General features: G+C 42.1%; 1 protein-coding gene across 1 annotated transcript; it reads right to left on the minus strand.

The window, feature by feature from the left end:
* Nucleotides 1-2,963: 2,963 nt before the first annotated feature.
* On the minus strand, nucleotides 2,964-15,309 carry cavin4a (caveolae associated protein 4a). The gene is made up of 2 exons (XM_021612635.3): nucleotides 13,476-15,309; nucleotides 2,964-6,380 (listed from the first exon to the last, which is right to left on the minus strand). Exons 1-2 carry the CDS (start codon nucleotides 13,881-13,883, stop codon nucleotides 5,709-5,711), a joined length of 1,080 nt encoding a protein of 359 aa, XP_021468310.3. The 5' UTR covers nucleotides 13,884-15,309; the 3' UTR covers nucleotides 2,964-5,708.
* Nucleotides 15,310-18,909: the final 3,600 nt, after the last annotated feature.

Raw genomic sequence — 18,909 nt, forward strand, 5'->3', positions numbered from 1 at the left:
CAGTCACCAATTGTGCAAGTTCTCCCACTTAAAAAGATGAGAGAGGCCTGTAATTTTCATCATAGGTACACTTCAACTATGACAAACAAAATGAGGAAAAAAATCCAGAAAATCACATTGTAGGATTTTTAATGAATTTATTTGCAAATTATGGTAGAAAATAAGTATTTGGTCACCTACAAACAAGCAATATTTCTGGCTCTCACATACCTGTAACTTCTTCTTTAAGAGGCTCCTCTGTCCTCTACTCGTTACCTGTATTAATGGCACCTGTTTGAACTTGATATCAGTATAAAAGGCACCTGTCCACAACCTCAAACAGCCACACTCCAAACTCCACTGTGGCCAAGACCAAAGAGCTGTCAAAGGACACCAGAAACAAAATTGTAGACCTGCACCAGGCTGGGAAGACTGAATCTGCAATAGGTAAGCAGCTTGGTTTGAAGAAATCAACAGTGGGAGAATTATTAGGAAATGGAAGACATACAAGACCACTGATAATCTCCCTTGATCTGGGGCTCCATGCAAGATCTCACCCCGTGGGGTCAAAATGATCACAAGGACGGTGATCAAAAATCCCAGAACCACACGGGGGAACCTAGTGAATGACCTGCAGAGAGCTGGGACCAAAGTAACAAAGCCAGGGTCTCAAATCATGCAGTGCCAGACGTGTCCCCCTGCTTAAGCCAGTACATGTCCAGGCCCGTCTGAAGTTTGCTAGAGAGCATTTTGATGATCCAGAAGAAGATTGGGAGAATGTCATATGGTCAGATGAAACCAAAATATAACTTTTTGGTAAAAATTTAACTCGTCGTGTTTGGAGGACAAAGAATGCTGAGTTGCATCCAAAGAACACCATACCTACTGTGAAGCATGGGGGTGGATTCATCATGCTTTGGGGCTGTTTTTCTGCAAAGGTAAAGGAAATAATAAATGGGGCGAGATTTTGAGTGAAAACCTCCTTCCATCAGCAAGGGCATTGAAGATGAAACGTGGCTGGGTCTTTCAGCATGACAATGATCCCAAACACACTGCCCGGGCAACGAAGGAGTGGCTTCGTAAGAAGCATTTCAAGGTCATGGAGTGGCCTAGCCAGTCTCCAGATGTCAACCCAATAGAAAATCTTTGGAGGGAGTTGAAAGTCCGTGTTGCCCAGCAACAGCCCCAAAACATCACTGCTCTAGAGGAGATCTGCATGGAGAAATGGGCCAAAATACCAGCAACAGTGTGTGAAAACCTTGTGAAGACTTACAGAAAACGTTTGACCTCTGTCATTGCCAAAAAAAGGGTATTTAACAAAGTATTGAGATAAACTTTTGTTATTGACCAAATAACAAATACCAAATATCATAATTTGCAAATAAATTCATTAAAAATCCTACAATGTGATTTTCTGGATTTTTTTTCTCTCATTTTGTCTGTCATAGTTGAAGTGTACCTATGATGACAATTACAGGCCTCTCTCATCTTTTTAAGTGGGAGAACTTGCGCAATTGATGGCTGACTAAATACTTTTTTTGCCCCACTGTATATACTTTCCCATTTGAGTGAAGAACAGAAATAGGGTGTCCTTCATCAGCAGTTGATTGTATTATTTGGCACACAAAAGTAAAATGCATTCTGTGTTGCAACTGCAACTGCAGTCTATTGTGGTATTTTGGACTCAGTAATTGCAGAATAACTGCAGTTACACTACAAAATTACTGCAATCTTTTTTCGCAATTGGAAAGACCTAATTTAAGCATAAATGCCACATCGCTAGAGATTGCTTTTCCTTCTCAATACTTGAATCATCCAAGAGCATGTATTTTCTGTAGATTGTTTGAGGACTCTAAATGTGGTTGGTTAATGCATAATAAACCATTGGAACTGAATGCAATCACTCTAAGAGTGAACGCTCTCTCCTCTCTCTCATAACTATGTGGTAAATAAAAATTATAGCTTTTTCACAGTGCCTTACCGAAACAGAACAATAACTGTCGGGCAGGCCACCGGATTAGGACTGACTCAAAACAACAAGTGCTTCAATAAATTCAAATTGACGTTGCTTCATTTCACAGCTCTGACCTTTATCATTAAGCTGATGTTCTCTGCTGCTTTGACAACCACGGAGATGGGCAGCACAGGTGAGCAAAGGCTTCTATAATCAGGCATGAAAGTGCCGGTGGTGTCACCTTTCAGAGTTTGCGGGAGCTATAAAAAGAGCTTACTGAAATAAGACCGAGCAGCTGACTGAGAGCACAGCACACTGATGATGAATTCAAATCTCTCAACCGTCTTTGCTGTGTGCACCTCAGCAAAGCAGACACCGAGGGAAGATATAGCCCACCGTGGGTCATATCTGTAAGAAGCCCCTTTTGAAGGTTTTGAAAGCCGTGCATGGACAAAAACAGGAAGCCTGCACAGTCTGTATAAGATACCTCAGATGACAGTATATATTGGATAACGCAGATTTTGAGTTATATTGTCGATAGTCATGGATCAGCCATTAATCCACATTCACTAAAGAGTTTTCCCAGGATATAGGCCGTCCATCTAGTTAGGATCAGCAAGGATTGCATTGAGAATTGAGCCATTCCTGTACCACATGCACACCGTAGCCAGGAGTTTATGTTTTGGGCAATATATTTACACTGACAAACTGGCAACTTTGACCTCTCACCACACAGAGGACTTGCCTGGTTTGAGTGGTATTTCATTTATAGCTCAATGCAAGGGCAGAAGTGAATCTTCAGGACATTGCTGACTGAATTGACTGATTGAGCTTTGCTCGAGTCTACATCAAGTTAGTGATTTAATTTGAACTGTAGATGAGATTGGCATGTTGTTATGGGTGCTTGCAAGTTCTAGCAAGTGCCAGAGTCACTGAGGTACTGAAGTTCACTCTGTCTAGACGTTTGTGAAGATTGAACATTATGAACAACAGCCTACTGTCCTTTCACGAAGACAGTGAAGTGATATTGTTTTGATTAATACAGGTGGCATTAGGCCTTTATTAATACAAAAAGAAAACAATCATGAATATATGCGATGCTGCTTGCACGTGTCACATACCACAATGCATATCAATGACAAGTGTTGTTTTCCATCAATATAGCATACCCATTCGACTTTCATCAATCCTATTTTTATCTGACAATAGCAGGCCACAGGGGAGGTTTTTGGAGATCCAGTTGCCAGTTTTGATTCAATTGGTCTAACATTGGGCTACATTGTCTAAATTAAATAAGAGGTTGATTTAGAACACAAACGTACTTCTTATTCTTCATTTGCATGGTTACACATATTAATGAGAATTTCAATACAAAATACGCTAATGTCCTTTTATCTAAAGTATATGTATCACTACACAGAAAACAAACAAATAAACAAAATAATAGTGCCAATGAATAAAAGGATGTGCCTTATTGCAGGATACAATCCCAGAATCAATGTAGCTGGTTAATTTGCTAAGAACAGCGACAATGCCTGGATGGTGAACTCAAGAAAACATTGGCACTTTTAGGAAATATTTGGCAAGGGGTCTGGCAAAAGATAATAAAAAAAGTGACTACACATTTTTGTAAATTATGTAGCACACATACTTCATTGACAATCATTTCCTGTGAATTAGTAAGAAACAATTCAACTACACACCACTACCTATTGTACTTCTCATTACTCATTGCCATCAATACTTTGGGCTCAAATCAGGCGAATCCACATTACTTTGGCCTAATGCATTAGTATATTAACATACACGTTTCTTTGTGGTTGAACATGAATTACTGTAGGTCTACAAGTTAGACTCAGCCCACAGATATGTGAGCACAGCAGAATGTACATTTCCCTTTGGATAGTTGATGCCATTATTAGCATAACAAATTAAAGCAATGCATCTCTACGTGATCAAATGAAGGGCATAAACATGCTGTAAACTGTATTCAGAAAAAAATGACTTTGAAATATTAGGTTGCTTTAGTGTTACCTTTTCTGTCGAAGTCCTCATAGTGTTGCACAGAATTACATCAGTGCTCAAAACCTTCTAGTGCCATAAATGTTACAGGTACCCCTAAAGCCATTTACATGACTTAATGCTTTCCTCAAATATATATTTTTATTTTCTTATTAACACTAGTACACTACACAATCATACACACTACGATCTAGTTATCTTCAGACCACTGAAATTAAATTCACAGCGCATAGTTCAGTTGAAAGATGACATTTAACTCTCAAGCTTTGCATGACCTCTTGTAATAGAAAAGCATTTTATTCCAGGCTAAATAGTTAGTGTGCTTTTCGACCATATGGATACATTTTGATTCAACATTATCTTCAACTGTTATTACGATGCGTCTGCTTGTTAATGGCTAAATTAAAAGTTACCTACTGCATCTTGTCTGTAACCTTGCCATAGAACCCATTGTAACCAAATGGTCAATCCTTGTTGGATTTTGAAACACACAGAACCCAATCTGTCATTCATATCTATATACAGTAGTTTTATATCTGTATAGCTTGACTTTTTCAAACTCTTCAGAGGCCAGCTGAGATCTGTGTTGACCAATATCATGATTACGGTTATGCTATGTACAACATTTTACATTCAGATTTAAGATCAATATCATACACAAACTTCCTCAACCTTCAGAATCACCTCAAAGGTACTTTGCAATCTCTCTTTTCTCCTTTCAGTTAAACTCTTTTCCCTTCCAAACACTTTGTGGAAATTAATTTCTAACTTGCAAGCGTTTTTTCTTGACTAGTCAAAGAAATCGATTAGCAACCAAACATCTGGGAACAATTTGTTTTTGTGTGTACTTAACTTTAACGCCAAAAGCAACATAGCAGTTCATGTACAGTAGTTACCAATGTGCCCAATCATTATGTACTGTTGCCCCAAACAACCCCTGACCTGAATTCATCCCAATATGTCTTTCCATGAAAATGTTACATTTTACATATTTCTCTGTGTTCTTGTGTGAATGTGTCCACGTACATTTACAACCCATATCGTTAAAAATCATTCCAAAGTTGAAAATAATAACAGCCAATTTCAATGACACGTGACAGTGGGTCACTAACCTACCAACATCTGACACCCCAGAAACACAATCTTTATAGATAACAGGTCAGTCACAGAACTCCTTCCACTCCTCTGTCGACTGGTCAGTATACACAGTACCAGTCAAAAGTGTGGACACACCTACTCATTCAAGGGTTTTTCTTTATCTTTACTATTTTCTACATTGTAGAATAATAGTGAAGACATCAAAACTATGGAATAACACATATGAATCATGTAGTAACCAAAAAATTGTTAAACAAATCAAAATATATTATATATTTGAGATTCTTCAAAGTAGCCATCCTTTTCCTTGATGACAGCTTTGCACTCTCCGGGCATTCTATCAACCACTTTCACATGATTCATATATGTTATTTCATCGTTTCGATGTCTTCACTATTATTCTACAATGTAGAAAATTGTAAAAATAAAGAAAAACCCTTGAATGAATAGTTGTGTCCAAACTTTTGGCTGGTACTGTATATTCAACAGATGTATCGCTTTGATTTTTAAACGGATTGATAATGTAAATTGTCTGTCGTCGATGTTGATTCGTCACAGACAATCTCTCTTGCAAGACACCGCAAGCTCTCTTCCTACCCGGCTTCACTTCCTATTTTGGTGACTTCTCGTTGTGTTGCGGCAACATGCTGGAGATCTACTTCCTGTCGTATTCGTCCTCCTTGCCCTCTTCCACTGCCTCCACAGTGAATTTCCCTACCTCCCCTATCCGGATGGCGGCCGGCTCCTCCACGGGACCCTCCCTCTTGGTTTCCCTTTCCGTTACAACCTCCGTGTAGGTTACTACTGGGGTTTTACTGACTTCCGGGCTTTTTCTTCCCTTGACTGGGGTCACCGCCTCATCGACCTCCCCGTCAGCCTCAGCTCCCTCCTGGCCCTCGGCCACGGTCCTCTCCTTCTTCAGCTTGATGCGGAAGGACTCCTTGGTGGGGGCCTTCTTGGCGATGTTCTCCTTCAGCCTCTCGCCAGAGTGCTTGATGCGCTCGCTGGCCTGGTGCATCTTCTCCCGTCTTTCGGGGGGCACCATTTTCTCGCCCATGTTGTGGAACTTGGTGCCCAAGTTGTCCTTGGTCTTGGTCATGGTCTCCTTGGAGAAGGCCTGCTTGATGCTTTCAATGCCCTTCATGCCTGACGCCTTCAAGCGGGCAGTTCTGGATCCTCCTTCAGTCTCGTCCACTGTCATGTATTCCTCATCTGAGGAGATGTCCCCGGGGACATCGTAGGTGTCTGGCTCGATCACCAACCCCTCCATACCAACAACTCCTTTTGGGGTCTTTGTCACGGCCACCGAAGGGATCTCATGTTCCCCCTAAAGAAAGGCAAATGAACAAATAAATAAAGTACAATAATATGGGTTGGCTTCTTAAGTTATATAGCCGATGGTTGAGTGCAGACTTGGGTTCAAATAGTGTTAGTCTTTTTTAAAAACTTGATTACTTTTTTCTGGTGCAATGGAATAGTCCCAGAAATGCCAACCATGTGGCCTCCAGAAACTCTCAATCAAATGCTCAAAGTCTTTGAAAGGAAAAACATACATTTTGAAACCAGGTCTGCTTGACCTTCACTTTTTGGGCAATTATGGAGAAATTATATAAGCTTTCTCTTCTCTCCCTATCAGACGTTTGGTTTTGTAACGGTTGCTACGTCTTTGAGGTTGCAACAGTATACGTCCCGTTGGGCTAGGTATTACATGCCAGTAACCACTCAATACCGTGGCCAATGTTTCTACAGGGATCACAGAGGTTGGTGGAAAGATCAGTTTCTCAAAGATAACCTGAACCACACTGTGTATCATTGCAGTCCACAAGATATGGACATCTCTGAGTGGGTGTTCTCAGCAAATAACTCGGACAACTTAGCCCACAACATGAGAAACGTGTGAGAAACGTGATCAATGATAAACCCAAGAATAGCATCGAAAGATGTGCCATTAACGAGTACTTCCAACAACCCTTTTCGTGTTAAAAAACGTACATTACTAGCACTAAGTGCTGAATCTCCCTCTCTATCATGCATTCCTAAAAAGTGGTAGTGACCCCCCTTCTGATGACAGGGCAACCTGCAGGGTTCTGCAGGTGACTTTGAGTCTGAGACCCAATGAATTCTATTAAAGATTCAGCCACCTCCAACAATCACTCTCATGAATCAAGAGGGCGAGTGTCTGAACATGCCCAGACTCTGTGATTGACACAACAATTACACCACCAGGGAATGTGGGCCAGCATATTTTTTCATTTTCATACGTGATGTTGCCCGGCAATAATAATAGATTATTGGCCGACCGACATGGCAACCACCCATAAGATGACAGTCACTGGTCACAACCACATTGGGCTTGTGCTTCCGTCAACGGATGGTGTGCGTTCGACGCTACTTTATTCATGTTGAAATCTGACCTTATTGGTGCCTATGTTGTCATGGTTACATAACGGTAGATGGACGGATCGGGCTCGTGGTACAGAGTAGGAGACTGCACAATATGTTCTAAATTCTCTCTGTCAACCCAGTAGCAGTAGCTGGTCATTCAGTGTCTGTACAAGATTGATAATGTCCATGTGATTGGCTTATCAGCCAGTCACGCTTTAGAAAGTCCTATAATGTATAACCCCAAAACAAGGGATAACGACAGCTTGACCTTGCTGCTATACAGAATATACATTACTTTGACAAATATGTTGTTAACTTGTGTTTGTTAATTCTAGCTTGGAATGAAAGTTTGGCTGTATATGCCTAATTTCTATCCTCAAAACAATTCCACCCTCACAAAATCTACAGCCATTTATCTGTGTCCTATTACTGGCCCATACTAGCACCAATAAGGTCAGATTTCAACATGAATAAAGTAGCATCGAACGCACACCATCCGTTGACAGAAGCACAAGCCCAATGTGGTTGTGACCAATGACTGTCATCTGAGCTGTTGTGTCACATTTGTCAGTCTTGCCATGCTTTGCCACTGGCAATGACTGTCTCTATAACAAACAGTGCTTGCTTCCTAACTAAAGTTAAATGGCCATTGCAGCCATTGCTGCGTCAGAGGCAAAAGCACTATATTAGGAGATCTCTACCCTGCTTGCCAGGCCCTCAGAATAACCGACAGCAAATCAGTCATCTGGAAATCCTACACTCAGGCTGTCCTATTCAGGCAAGAGGGAAATGAAGCCCCTCCTAGGGATCATCACAGAGGAAAGATGAGATTCACTAAACACTTATTGTAAAGTGTAGTATAACTATCATCTTCAGAAGCCACGTTTTAATGTTGACTACAGAGACTGACAGGCATTGGTACTAATGGCCATTCACAATTAGCCTAAAATATTTCCATGAAAAGCTAGCCCCTAGGCCTTTTAAGTTCAGTCATATATAATGATTTGCCATTAAAATGTTTCTTTGACCTTACTGATATTAGCCTATACAAACTCATTGCATAACAAACGCATTGCATAACAGATTCACTAGATGGAACAACACATAGTCCCCCCCCAAAAAGTGTCTGTCCTATATCTGAGATACAGTGGGGCAAAAAAGTATTTAGTCAGCCACCAATTGTGCAAGTTCTCCCACTTAAAAAGATGAGAGAGGCCTGTAATTTTCATCATAGGTACACTTCAACTATGACAGACAAAATGAGAAAAAAAATACAGAAAATCACATTGTAGCATTTTTAATGAATTTATTTGCAAATTATGGTGGAAAATAAGTATTTGGTGAATAACAAAAGTTTATCTCAATACTTTGTTATATAGCCTTTGTTGGCAATGACAGAGGCTATATGACAGTCAACCGTTTTCTGTAAGTCTTCACAAGGTTTCCACACACTGTTGCTGGTATTTTGGCCCATTCCTCCATGCAGATCTCCTCTAGAGCAGTGATGTTTTGGGGCTGTTGCTGGGCAACACAGACTTTCAACTCCCTCCAAAGATTTTCTATGGGGTTGACATCTGGAGACTGGCTAGGCCACTCCATGACCTTGAAATGCTTCTTACGAAGCCACTCCTTTGTTGCCCGGGCGGTGTGTTTGGGATCATTGTCATGTTGAAAGACCCAGCCACGTTTCATCTTCAATGCCCTTGCTGATGGAAGGAGGTTTTCACTCAAAATCTCACGATACATGGCCCCACTCACTCTTTCCTTTACACGGATCAGTCGTCCTGGTCCCTTTGCAGAAAAACAGCCCCAAAGCATGATGTTTCCATCCCCATGCTTCACAGTAGGTATGGTGTTCTTTGGATGCAACTCAGCATTCTTTGTCCTCCAAACACGACGAGTTGAGTTTTTACCAAAAGGTTCTATTTTGGTTTCATCTGACCATATGACATTCTCCCAATCTTCTTCTGGATCATCCAAATGCTCTCTAGCAAACTTCAGACGGGCCTGGACATGTACTGGCTTAAGCAGGGGGACACGTCTGGCACTGCAGGATTTGAGTCCCTGGCGGCGTAGTGTGTTACTGATGGTAGGCTTTGTTACTTTGGTCCCAGCTCTCTGCAGGTCATTGGTGGTTCTGGGATTTTTGCTCACCGTTCTTGTGATCATTTTGACCCCACGAGGTGAGATCTTGCATGGAGCCCCAGATTTAGGGAGATTATCAGTGGTCTTGTATGTCTTCCATTTCCTAATAATTGCTCCCACAGTTGATTTCTTCAAACCAAGCTGCTTACCTATTACAGATTCAGTCTTCCCAGCCTGGTGCAGGTCTACAATTTTGTTTCTGGTGTCCTTTGACAGCTCTTTGGTCTTGGCCATAGTGGAGTTTGGAGTGTGACTGTTTGAGGTTGTGGACAGGTGTCTTTTATACTGATAACAAGTTACGAGTGGAGGACAGAGGAGCCTCTTAAATAAGAAGTTACAGGTCTGTGAGAGCCAGAAATCTTGCTTGTTTGTAGGTGACCAAATACTTATTTTCCACCATAATTTGCAAATAAATTCATTTAAAATCCTACAATGTGATTTTCTGAATTTTTTTCTTCTCATTTTGTCTTTCATAGTTGAAGTGTACCTATGATGAAAATTACAGGCCTCTCTCATCGTTTTAAGTGGGAAAACTTGCACAATTGGTGGCTGACTAAATACTTTTTTGCCCCACTGTATAAGAAAGATTTTAAAAAAACTTGTATTTAACCACTTATTTTTGGCACTCAACAGTCTCCATATACAGTACCAGTCAAAAGTTTGTACACACCTACTCATTCAAGGATGTTCATTTAAAGAAACCTATTTTCTACATTCATTAATAATAGTGAAGACATAAAAAATATGAAATAACACATATGGAATCATGACTGTGCAAAGCTGTCATCATTGAAGAATCTCAAATATAAAATATATTTTTGGTTACCACTTTTTTGTTTACTACATGATTCCATATGTGTTATTTCATTGTTTTGATGTCTTCACTATTATTCTACAATGTAAAAAATAAAGAAAAACCCTTGAATAAGTTGGTGTGTTTTGACTGGTACTGTATACTTCCATTCATTTTTTCAACTGGTACGGGGGCCCCTCAAAATGAGTCTTGTGAAGCCTGTGAGCATCCTAGAGCAAAACAATGTACACTATCATTCAGAAGTTTGGGGTCACTTAGAAATGTCCTTGTTTTTGAAAGAAAATTTAAAAAATTGTCCATTAAAATAACATCAACTTGATCAGAAAAACAGTGTAGACATTGTTAATGTTGTAAATGACTATTGTAGCTGGAAACTGATTATTTTTAACGGAACATCTACATAGGCGCACAGAGGCCCATTATCAGAAACCATCACTCCTTTGTTCCAACGGCACGTAGTGTTAGCTAATCCAAGTTTATAATTTTAAAAGGCTAATTGATCATTACAAAACCCATTTGCAATTATGTTAGCACAGCTGACAGCTGTTGTTCTGATTAAAGAAGCAATAAAACTGGCCTTTAGACTAGTTGAGTATCTGGAGCATCAGCATTTGTGGGTTCAATTACAGGCTCAAAATGGCCTGAAACAAATAACTTTCTTCTGAAACTCGTCAGTCTATTCTTGTTCTGAGAAATTAAGGCTATTCCATGCGAGAAATTGCCAAGAAACTGAACAGCTCGTACAACGCTGTGTACTACTCCCTTCACAGAACAGCGCTAACTGGCTCTAACCAGAATAGAAATAGGAGTGGGAGGCCCCGGTACACAACTGAGCAGAGGACAAGTACATTAGACTGTCTAGTTTGAGAAACAGACGGCCCCACAAGTCCTCAACTGGCTTCATTAAATAGTACCCGCAAAACACCAGTCTCAACGTCAACAGTGAAGAGGCGACTCCGGGATGCTGGCCTTCTAGGCAGAGTTCCTCTGTCCAGTGTCTGTGCTCTTTTACTCATCTTAATATTTTATTTTTATTGGCCAGTCTGTGATATAGCTTTTTCTTTGCAACTCTGCCTAGAAGGCCAGCATCCCCGGAGTCGCCTCTTCACTGTTGACGTTGAGACTGGTGTTTTGCGGGATGTCTCTTGGTCTGACAAACACAGCTTTAGCTCTGTCACCTTTGACCGCAGATGTGGAAGTGCGACATCGGTGGATGCAGTGGATTGAGATGCATCCAATGCTTAAACTGACAAATTTTGGGGGGAAATTTTTTATTGTGCTAATTAGATTTACGCGGGGTGGGGACATCAACTTCAGGGGGATTTAAAGCAATGGTGTTTCAAATGCCATGACTTATCTGAGAGCTAAAGGCCCCATTAAAAATGTTGGCTTTCCAACATTGATCGCTACAGGGGAAATCACTACCGTCTTCATTCTTTTACAATAAATACATGTGACACCCACTGACTGCTGATATCGCTTTCTCGTTAGCCTAGTAAGAGGTTGCCCCAAAGCAGGGTCACGTGATTGGCAGACCCATCATTCTTCAGATTGGCCCTAACAGTCGCTGCCACATAAGAAGGCAGTTTATTGTGTCCCCATTGGCAGCGGGGAGCATACCATGCTCCCAGAATAGGACTCTCTGTCACGGCCACACAGCAGCTGCTTCTTTCAGTGGAAAGCACACAGAGCTTTCATTGCCCCCGGAAGTCCCTTTAACGGGAGCTATATGTCCTATTAATACAGAAAGTTTGAAGTCTCTTTTAGGCTACCTAGTATCTATTTTCATCAAAGACATATACTATATACTCATGCCAATGTCTTAGAGTGGGGCATGTTTTTTTTTCCTGCTCCCTATGCTCTTAACTGCTAGGCTACCTGGCAGTAGTACTCGAAGGCCCTTAAATGGTACCCATTTCTCAATGCATCTAACTCGTACTTATCAGAGTCAGCGCTTTAATTTGTTACTGTCTTGAAATTGCTCTAATATCTACCAAAAAAAGATGTGAACCCTCTCTAATTTGCTTGAACTGTATCTCATATCCAGCGACTTAAAACTGACCTAGTACAGTATATTTTCACTGACTTGCACCACTGGCCAATAAATGGACTTGCTCAGATGATAGTTCTCTGATGTGTCATTAATACTTTACACACACATAGTATCAATTGTTTATAGAGCATCGTGGAGGTATATTAGACCACTGAGCATAGTTTTGTTGCAACTTCTGGTACACCCATTGTGTACAATACTCACCTGCTCTGCATGAGTGCATTTGCATATTCTCCGGTCAGAACCTGTCCGAACTTGTTGTATGCATTAGTACGCACCTTTGCTTGTTGTTTCATTACTAAACGTAAGTTTGTACACGTGTGCGTTCATACAACAGTAAGCACCGTATCCTATTTTCTCAATGGCATATTGTGTCATGTTGTTTGCTATTTTAGCACACAGGGTTAAATTATTTTCTATTACTCATTGAAGCCTCATGCCCTGTAATTGGTATCTGTATAGAGAATGTGTACAGTGTTAATTCCTTTACTGTAACCGCGGACATGCAAGGTCTTATTTCTATAGGCTTTATGGTATCCTCTTTCGTTCATGTGCTCATGTACTTTTCCCCATTAGTTCTGTAACTTGTATGCTAATCACAATGGAGAATTGCTAGCTGTTGCTCATCATTTTTTTAAGTGGCCGTCTTGGCCCTTTGGCCTGTGTGTCATTAGCTCTGCCCTACATCCTTGTGGAAGCTTTTCAGTTACGGTTTCCTTGTGTAACCTAACGGTGCATTCTACAGCTGATTGTGAATGCTATCAGTTTGTATTATTGCAGCTTATTATAGTACTTCATGGTAATATTGTATCATTGCATCCTGGTATTGCTTACATTGCATACTAATTACTCTCTTTATTCTGTTATTTCAGAAAACCACAAATCATCTTTTGTCACCGAAGATTGAGGCCAGCTTTTTTTGACTAGCAACATTTAGTGAATGCACACCCCACACTCATTTTCACAGTGCATTTTTGGAGTACCCAGTTCACCACCAAGTGCAACCCAATGGTGAACACAGTTACCTGATAAATTATGACCCGGAACTTGTTTCTGGTCAGCAGCTCCTCCTGTGTGGTCTCCACCTTCTTGACACGCAAGTTCTGCTTCTCCACCCGCGTGCGCACCTCCTTGACATTGGAGCTGACCTTACGCGTCTTCTGGAGCAGCTTCTCCACGGTGCTACTGGTGGTGGTGTGGTCTTTGGCTAGCTTCAGGACATCACCCTGGATGGTCTTGATGTTGGTCTCCAGGTCCAGCTGCTGCTCCTCCATGCGCTGCTGGCCAGCCTGGACGTTGTCGATGATGCCTGCCACACGCTCCAGCAGCGACAGGATGGTCAGGGCGCTGATGGGATTGCCCGCATCGTCCTCCACCCCCAGCACCTCCAGCTTGTCCTGCACGCCGGCCATGCGATACTTTGACTGATCCATGGAAGTGTTCCTCGAAAGGCAAAAGGGAAACTTGGATGTTGGGTGAAGAAGCCGAGTGAACAACACTGAAGTGCTGAAACTTTGATGCAAGTGCAGAGAACTTGAGGATATCTGGTTAGACTTGGGTTTATTTGGATAGCTCCAAGACCATTGAGGTACCACCGACTAAGAGACCAGAGACGTGACTACCTACCACAGTGACCCAACTCAGGTCTGGTGCAAAAGAGGAAGCAGACTTCTCCTACCCTTTTAGAATAGGCTGCAGGATCAAGAGTGGACCTACAAAACAAGCGCTCAGAGGGCAGGAGATAGACTGAAAGGGGTGTGGCGTAGCCAGTTCGCACCACATAGATATAAATACTATTTTGGTAAGGTGACACTGACATTTTGGGAAGATGCAAAGCAGGGGGGATGGATGGAAATCCCCCTCTAGCCCACTCTGATACTCCCCGATTAATTTATAATATAATTTTATTTTACATTCAACAAGTGGTTGAAAGGATCTATCTAGGAATCACTTGACGATGCAGCTGTATGTCAAATTCTGACTCATTTGTAGTGACAGATGGAAAGACAGCGCTTTGGTCATCTGCCTTGAGTACCCATCCCAGGAATGTTGAGAGGAGTAAACATAGTAGAGCTGCCCTTTTTGAGTTCCCCAGGGCAGCAAAGTCCACACACTGAGTGGCAGTGAGATCAGGAGCCATTTATATTGTCTACCAGCAACATTGTACTGCAGTGAGTGTCAAAGTGGCGCCATATCGGAATTATGAGCAATGAGCAGCTGTTGAAGTGAAGGACTTGTGTGTTACTTACTGTTCTCTTATTGATTTGTTCATGTGCTGAAATCCATATTGTGTGTTGTTGCAAATCACTTATTTAATCTAGATTGTTTGTTTTCAATATTGCAATGAACACAAATCACAATGAACAACCTTATCCTATACTTGGCAAATTACTTAGCAAATGGGAAAACTTGGTGAATGGGGAATCCTTTAAGCATACAATACCACCAAATGAGAGTTTCTGTATATGACAACATTTCCTCTACTGTCTGGTGCATTGTTCTATAATTTCATCTAAATTCCTGTGGCAGCAAAGCCCTGACAATAATAAACAGTTGCACTTTTGTCCTGCCGCTGCACCACCTGATCTCCTTACTATCCCAACTCTTCCTATGCTTCATTATATGTAGTCCCCGTTTCCATGGAGGTCCAGCTTCCATTGATTTCTTCTCAGAATATTAAGAGGTCTGATAGTCATGGCCTTGCTACCTCCCGAAACCAGTGGGCTGAGACTGCCTTGAGGATCAACCTCCCTTTCCCAATCAGGGTCTGGTCCCATTTACTCTCATCCCCTTGGGGAGTGTGCCGGGGGGGCTGCTGAATCGCCTCAACTGATGCCAGCAGCTGCTTCTGCTCTTGAAAACCCTCACCCCCACCACAGCGTCTCCACTGTCTATAATTACACGGCAGCATAGGGGCTGAGCCAGTGAGCCTACCACCCCCTCAATATCCCCTTCCATATTAGAGTACCCCTCCACCACCCTTCCGAAATGTATGCCCACGCATTGGTTTATTTTCACGAGGAGAGGCTCTGACCTCTGCTCCCATTCTGGGCTTCTGCAAACGAGTAGTTTTTAATTAGATTCGAGTGTCAATTAATGATCCAATCCCCCTCCCGCTGTGGTCGGAACTACAAATGAATGGTGGGGGGGTTTCTGATGACATCGCTGGAGGCCATGTTCATCCTTCTACACAAAACATCCCTTCTGGGTTGTGTTCAGCACCCGGGTCATGTTCAGTATGCACGAAATGTAAGAAAACAGTCCCAAACGGAGAAAAACTGGGATGCACTATCTGAACTTTTATTTTCCTTTGCAAAACTAAAAGATGACACCCAGAGTTCTTTTGTGCCTCTGTGGGGGTAGCACACTGATTTGTAGCCTGTATCTGTATTGACCAGAACAACAGGAGATCAACCTTAGTCTATTGTGTATGTGTGCAAACAGGGAAGAAGAGTCTCTGGTGGGCAGTCACATGGGTAGAGAGAAGGTCATCTCATTAATCTCTGTCAATGCTACCATTCTATCATACACATGCACAAACACATGCAAACAAACACGCATACACAAACAAACACCCATGCACAAACTCCAAATGCATGCATTCACACCAATTGCACAGCACATTTGCTTAACACATTAAACACATTTGCTCTCAATCTCACTCATATGCTAACATGCATACACAGATACTCATTAATCCCAGTGACATAGTAAAAAAATATTTGGCATCAAATCAGCCTCTAAAGTCCACTGCGCCCGAAGATGGCATAGGATGGGTCTCACGAGTGCCCAGGCCGCGTGGGAGGTGGGGTTGCAAATTAAAACTGAGTTTCATGTGTGACTTTGAGAAAACAGAACATCATTGAAGCATGCAAACTATTAATTTGAGAGCAGACATTTTTGTTTTGTTTTGCAGGGATACTTATTTTTAAAATTTTTATTTCACCTTTATTTAAATAGGCTATGGTGGGAAATTAATTACAATATAGCAATTAAACTCTGGAATGGTAGGATGTGCAGAAGATGAATGTGCAAGTTGAGATACTGGGGTGCAAAGGAGCAAGATAAATAAATAAATAAAGTATGGGGATGAGGTAGATTGGATGAGCTATTTACAGATGAGCTATGTACAGGTGCAGTGATCTGTGAGCTGCTCTGACAGCTGGTGCTTAAAGCTATTGAGGGAGGTAAGAGTCTCCAGCTTCAGAGGTTTTTGCAGTTCGTTCCAGTCATTGGCAGCAGAGAACTGGAAGGAGAGGCGGCCAGAGGATGAATTGGCTTTGGGGGTGACCAGTGAGATATACCTGCTGGAGCGCGTGCTGTTTGGTGCTAACTGCACATTGTTTTTCTGTTAGGGAATGTTTTTATTAAAAAAAATATTTAACCAGGTAGGCCAGTTGCGAACAAGTTCTCATTTACAACTGCGACCTGGCCAAGGTAAAGCAAAGCAGTGTGACAAAAACAACACTGAGTTACACATAAACAAACGTACAGTCAATAACACAATAAAACAAATCTATGTACAGTGTGTGCAAATGTAGAAGAGTAGGGAGGTAGGCAAGAAATAGGCCATAGAGGCGAAATAATTACAACTTAGCATTAACACTGGAGTGATGTGCAGATGACGATGTGCAAGTAGAGATACTGGGGTGCAAAAGAGCAAGAGGATAAATAACAATATGGGGATGAGGTAGTTGGGTGTGCTATTAACAGATTGGCTGTGTACAGGTACAGCTGCTCAGACCACTGATGCTTAAAGTTAGAGAGGGAGATATAAGTCTCCAGCTTCAGTCATTTTTGCAATTTGTTCCAGTCATTGGGAGCAGAGAACTGGAAGGAAAGACGGACCAAAGGAAGTGTTGGCTTTGGGGTTGACCAGTGAAATATACCTGCTGGAGCGTGTGCTACGGGTGGGTGTTGCTGTGGTGACTAGTGAGCTGAGATAAGGCGGGGCTTTACCTAGCAAGAACTTATAGATGACCCGGAGCTAGTGGGTTTGTCAACTAATATGTAGTGAGGGCCAGCCAACAAGAGCATACAGGTCGCAGTGGTGGGTAGTATATGGGGCTTTGGTGACAAAATGGATGGCACTGTGATAGACTGCATCCAATTTTTTGAGTAGAGTGTTGGAGGCTATTTTGTAAATGACATCGCCGAAGTCGAGGATCGGTAGGATGGTCAGTTTTACGAGGGTATATTTGGCAGCATGAGTGAAGGAGGCTTTGTTGTGAAATAGGAAGCCGATTCTAGATTTGATCTTGGGGATTGGAGATTTTTAATGTGAGTCTGGAAGGAGAGTTTACAGTCTAACCAGACACCTAGGTATTTGTAGTTGTCCTCATATTCTAAGTCAGAACTGTCCAGAGTAGTAATGCTGGACGGGCAGGCAGGTACGGACAGTGATCGGTTGAAGAGCATTCATTTAGTTTTACTAGCATTTAACAGCAGTTGGAGGCCACTGAAGGAGTGTTGTATGGCATTGAAGCTCATCTGGTGGTTAGTTAACATAGTGTCCAACGAAGGGCCAGAAGTATACAGAATGGTGTCGTCTGCGTAGAGGTGGATCAGAGAATCACCAGCAGCAAGAGCGACATCATTGATGTATACAGAGAAGAGAGTCGGCCCGAGAATTGAACCCTGTGGCACCCCCATAGAGACTGCCAGAGGTCCTGACAACAGGCCCTCCGATTTGACACACTGAACTCTATCGGAGAAGTAGTTGGTGAACCAAACGAGGCAATCATTTGAGAAACCAAGGCTGTTGAGTTTGCCAATAAGAATGTTGTGATTGACAGAGTTGAAAGCCTTAGCCAGGTCAATGAATACGGCTGCACAGTAATGTCTCTTATCGATGGCGGTTATGATATCATTTAGGACCTTGAGCGTGGATGAGGCGCACCCATGACCAGCTCTGAAACCAGATTGCATAGCGAAGAAGGTACGGTGAGATTCGAAATGGTCAGTAATCTGTTTATTAACTCTGCTTTCAAAGACCTTAAAAAGGCAGGGTAGAATAGATATAGGTCTGTAGCAGTTTGGGTCTAGAGTGTCTCCCCCTTTGAAGACGGGGATGATTGCGGCAGCTTTCCAATCTATGGGAATCTCAGACAATACGAAAGAGAGGTTGAACAGGCTAGTAATAGGGGTTGCAATCATTTTGGCAGATAATTTTAGAAAGAGAGGGTCCAGATTGTCTAGCCCGGCTGATTTGTATGGGTCCAGATTTTGCAGCTCTTTCAGAACATCAGCTATCTGGATTTGGATGAAGGAGAAGTGGGGGAGGTTTGGGCGAGTTTCTGTGGGGAGCGCAGGGCTGTTGACCAGGGTAGGGTTAGCCAGGTGGAAAGCATGGCCAGCTGTAGAAAAATGCTTATTGAAATTCTCAATTATTGTGGATTTATTTGTAGTGACAGTGTTTCCTAGCCTCAGTGCAGTTGGGAGGAGGTGCTCTTATTCTCC

This window comes from Oncorhynchus mykiss, chromosome 8 (assembly GCF_057628025.1).
Source record: "Oncorhynchus mykiss isolate SJ-2025 chromosome 8, ASM5762802v1, whole genome shotgun sequence".
NCBI lineage: Eukaryota > Metazoa > Chordata > Actinopteri > Salmoniformes > Salmonidae > Oncorhynchus > Oncorhynchus mykiss.

Excerpts from the sequence above, each read along its gene's own strand:
- cavin4a (XM_021612635.3), bottom strand. The coding sequence starts at position 13,883 with ATGGATCAGTCAAAGTATCGCATGGCCGGCGTGCAGGACAAGCTGGAG. Across the intron at positions 6,381-13,475 it reads TCCGGGTCATAATTTATCAG|GGGGAACATGAGATCCCTTC; the intron begins GTAACTGTGTTC and ends GCCTTTCTTTAG.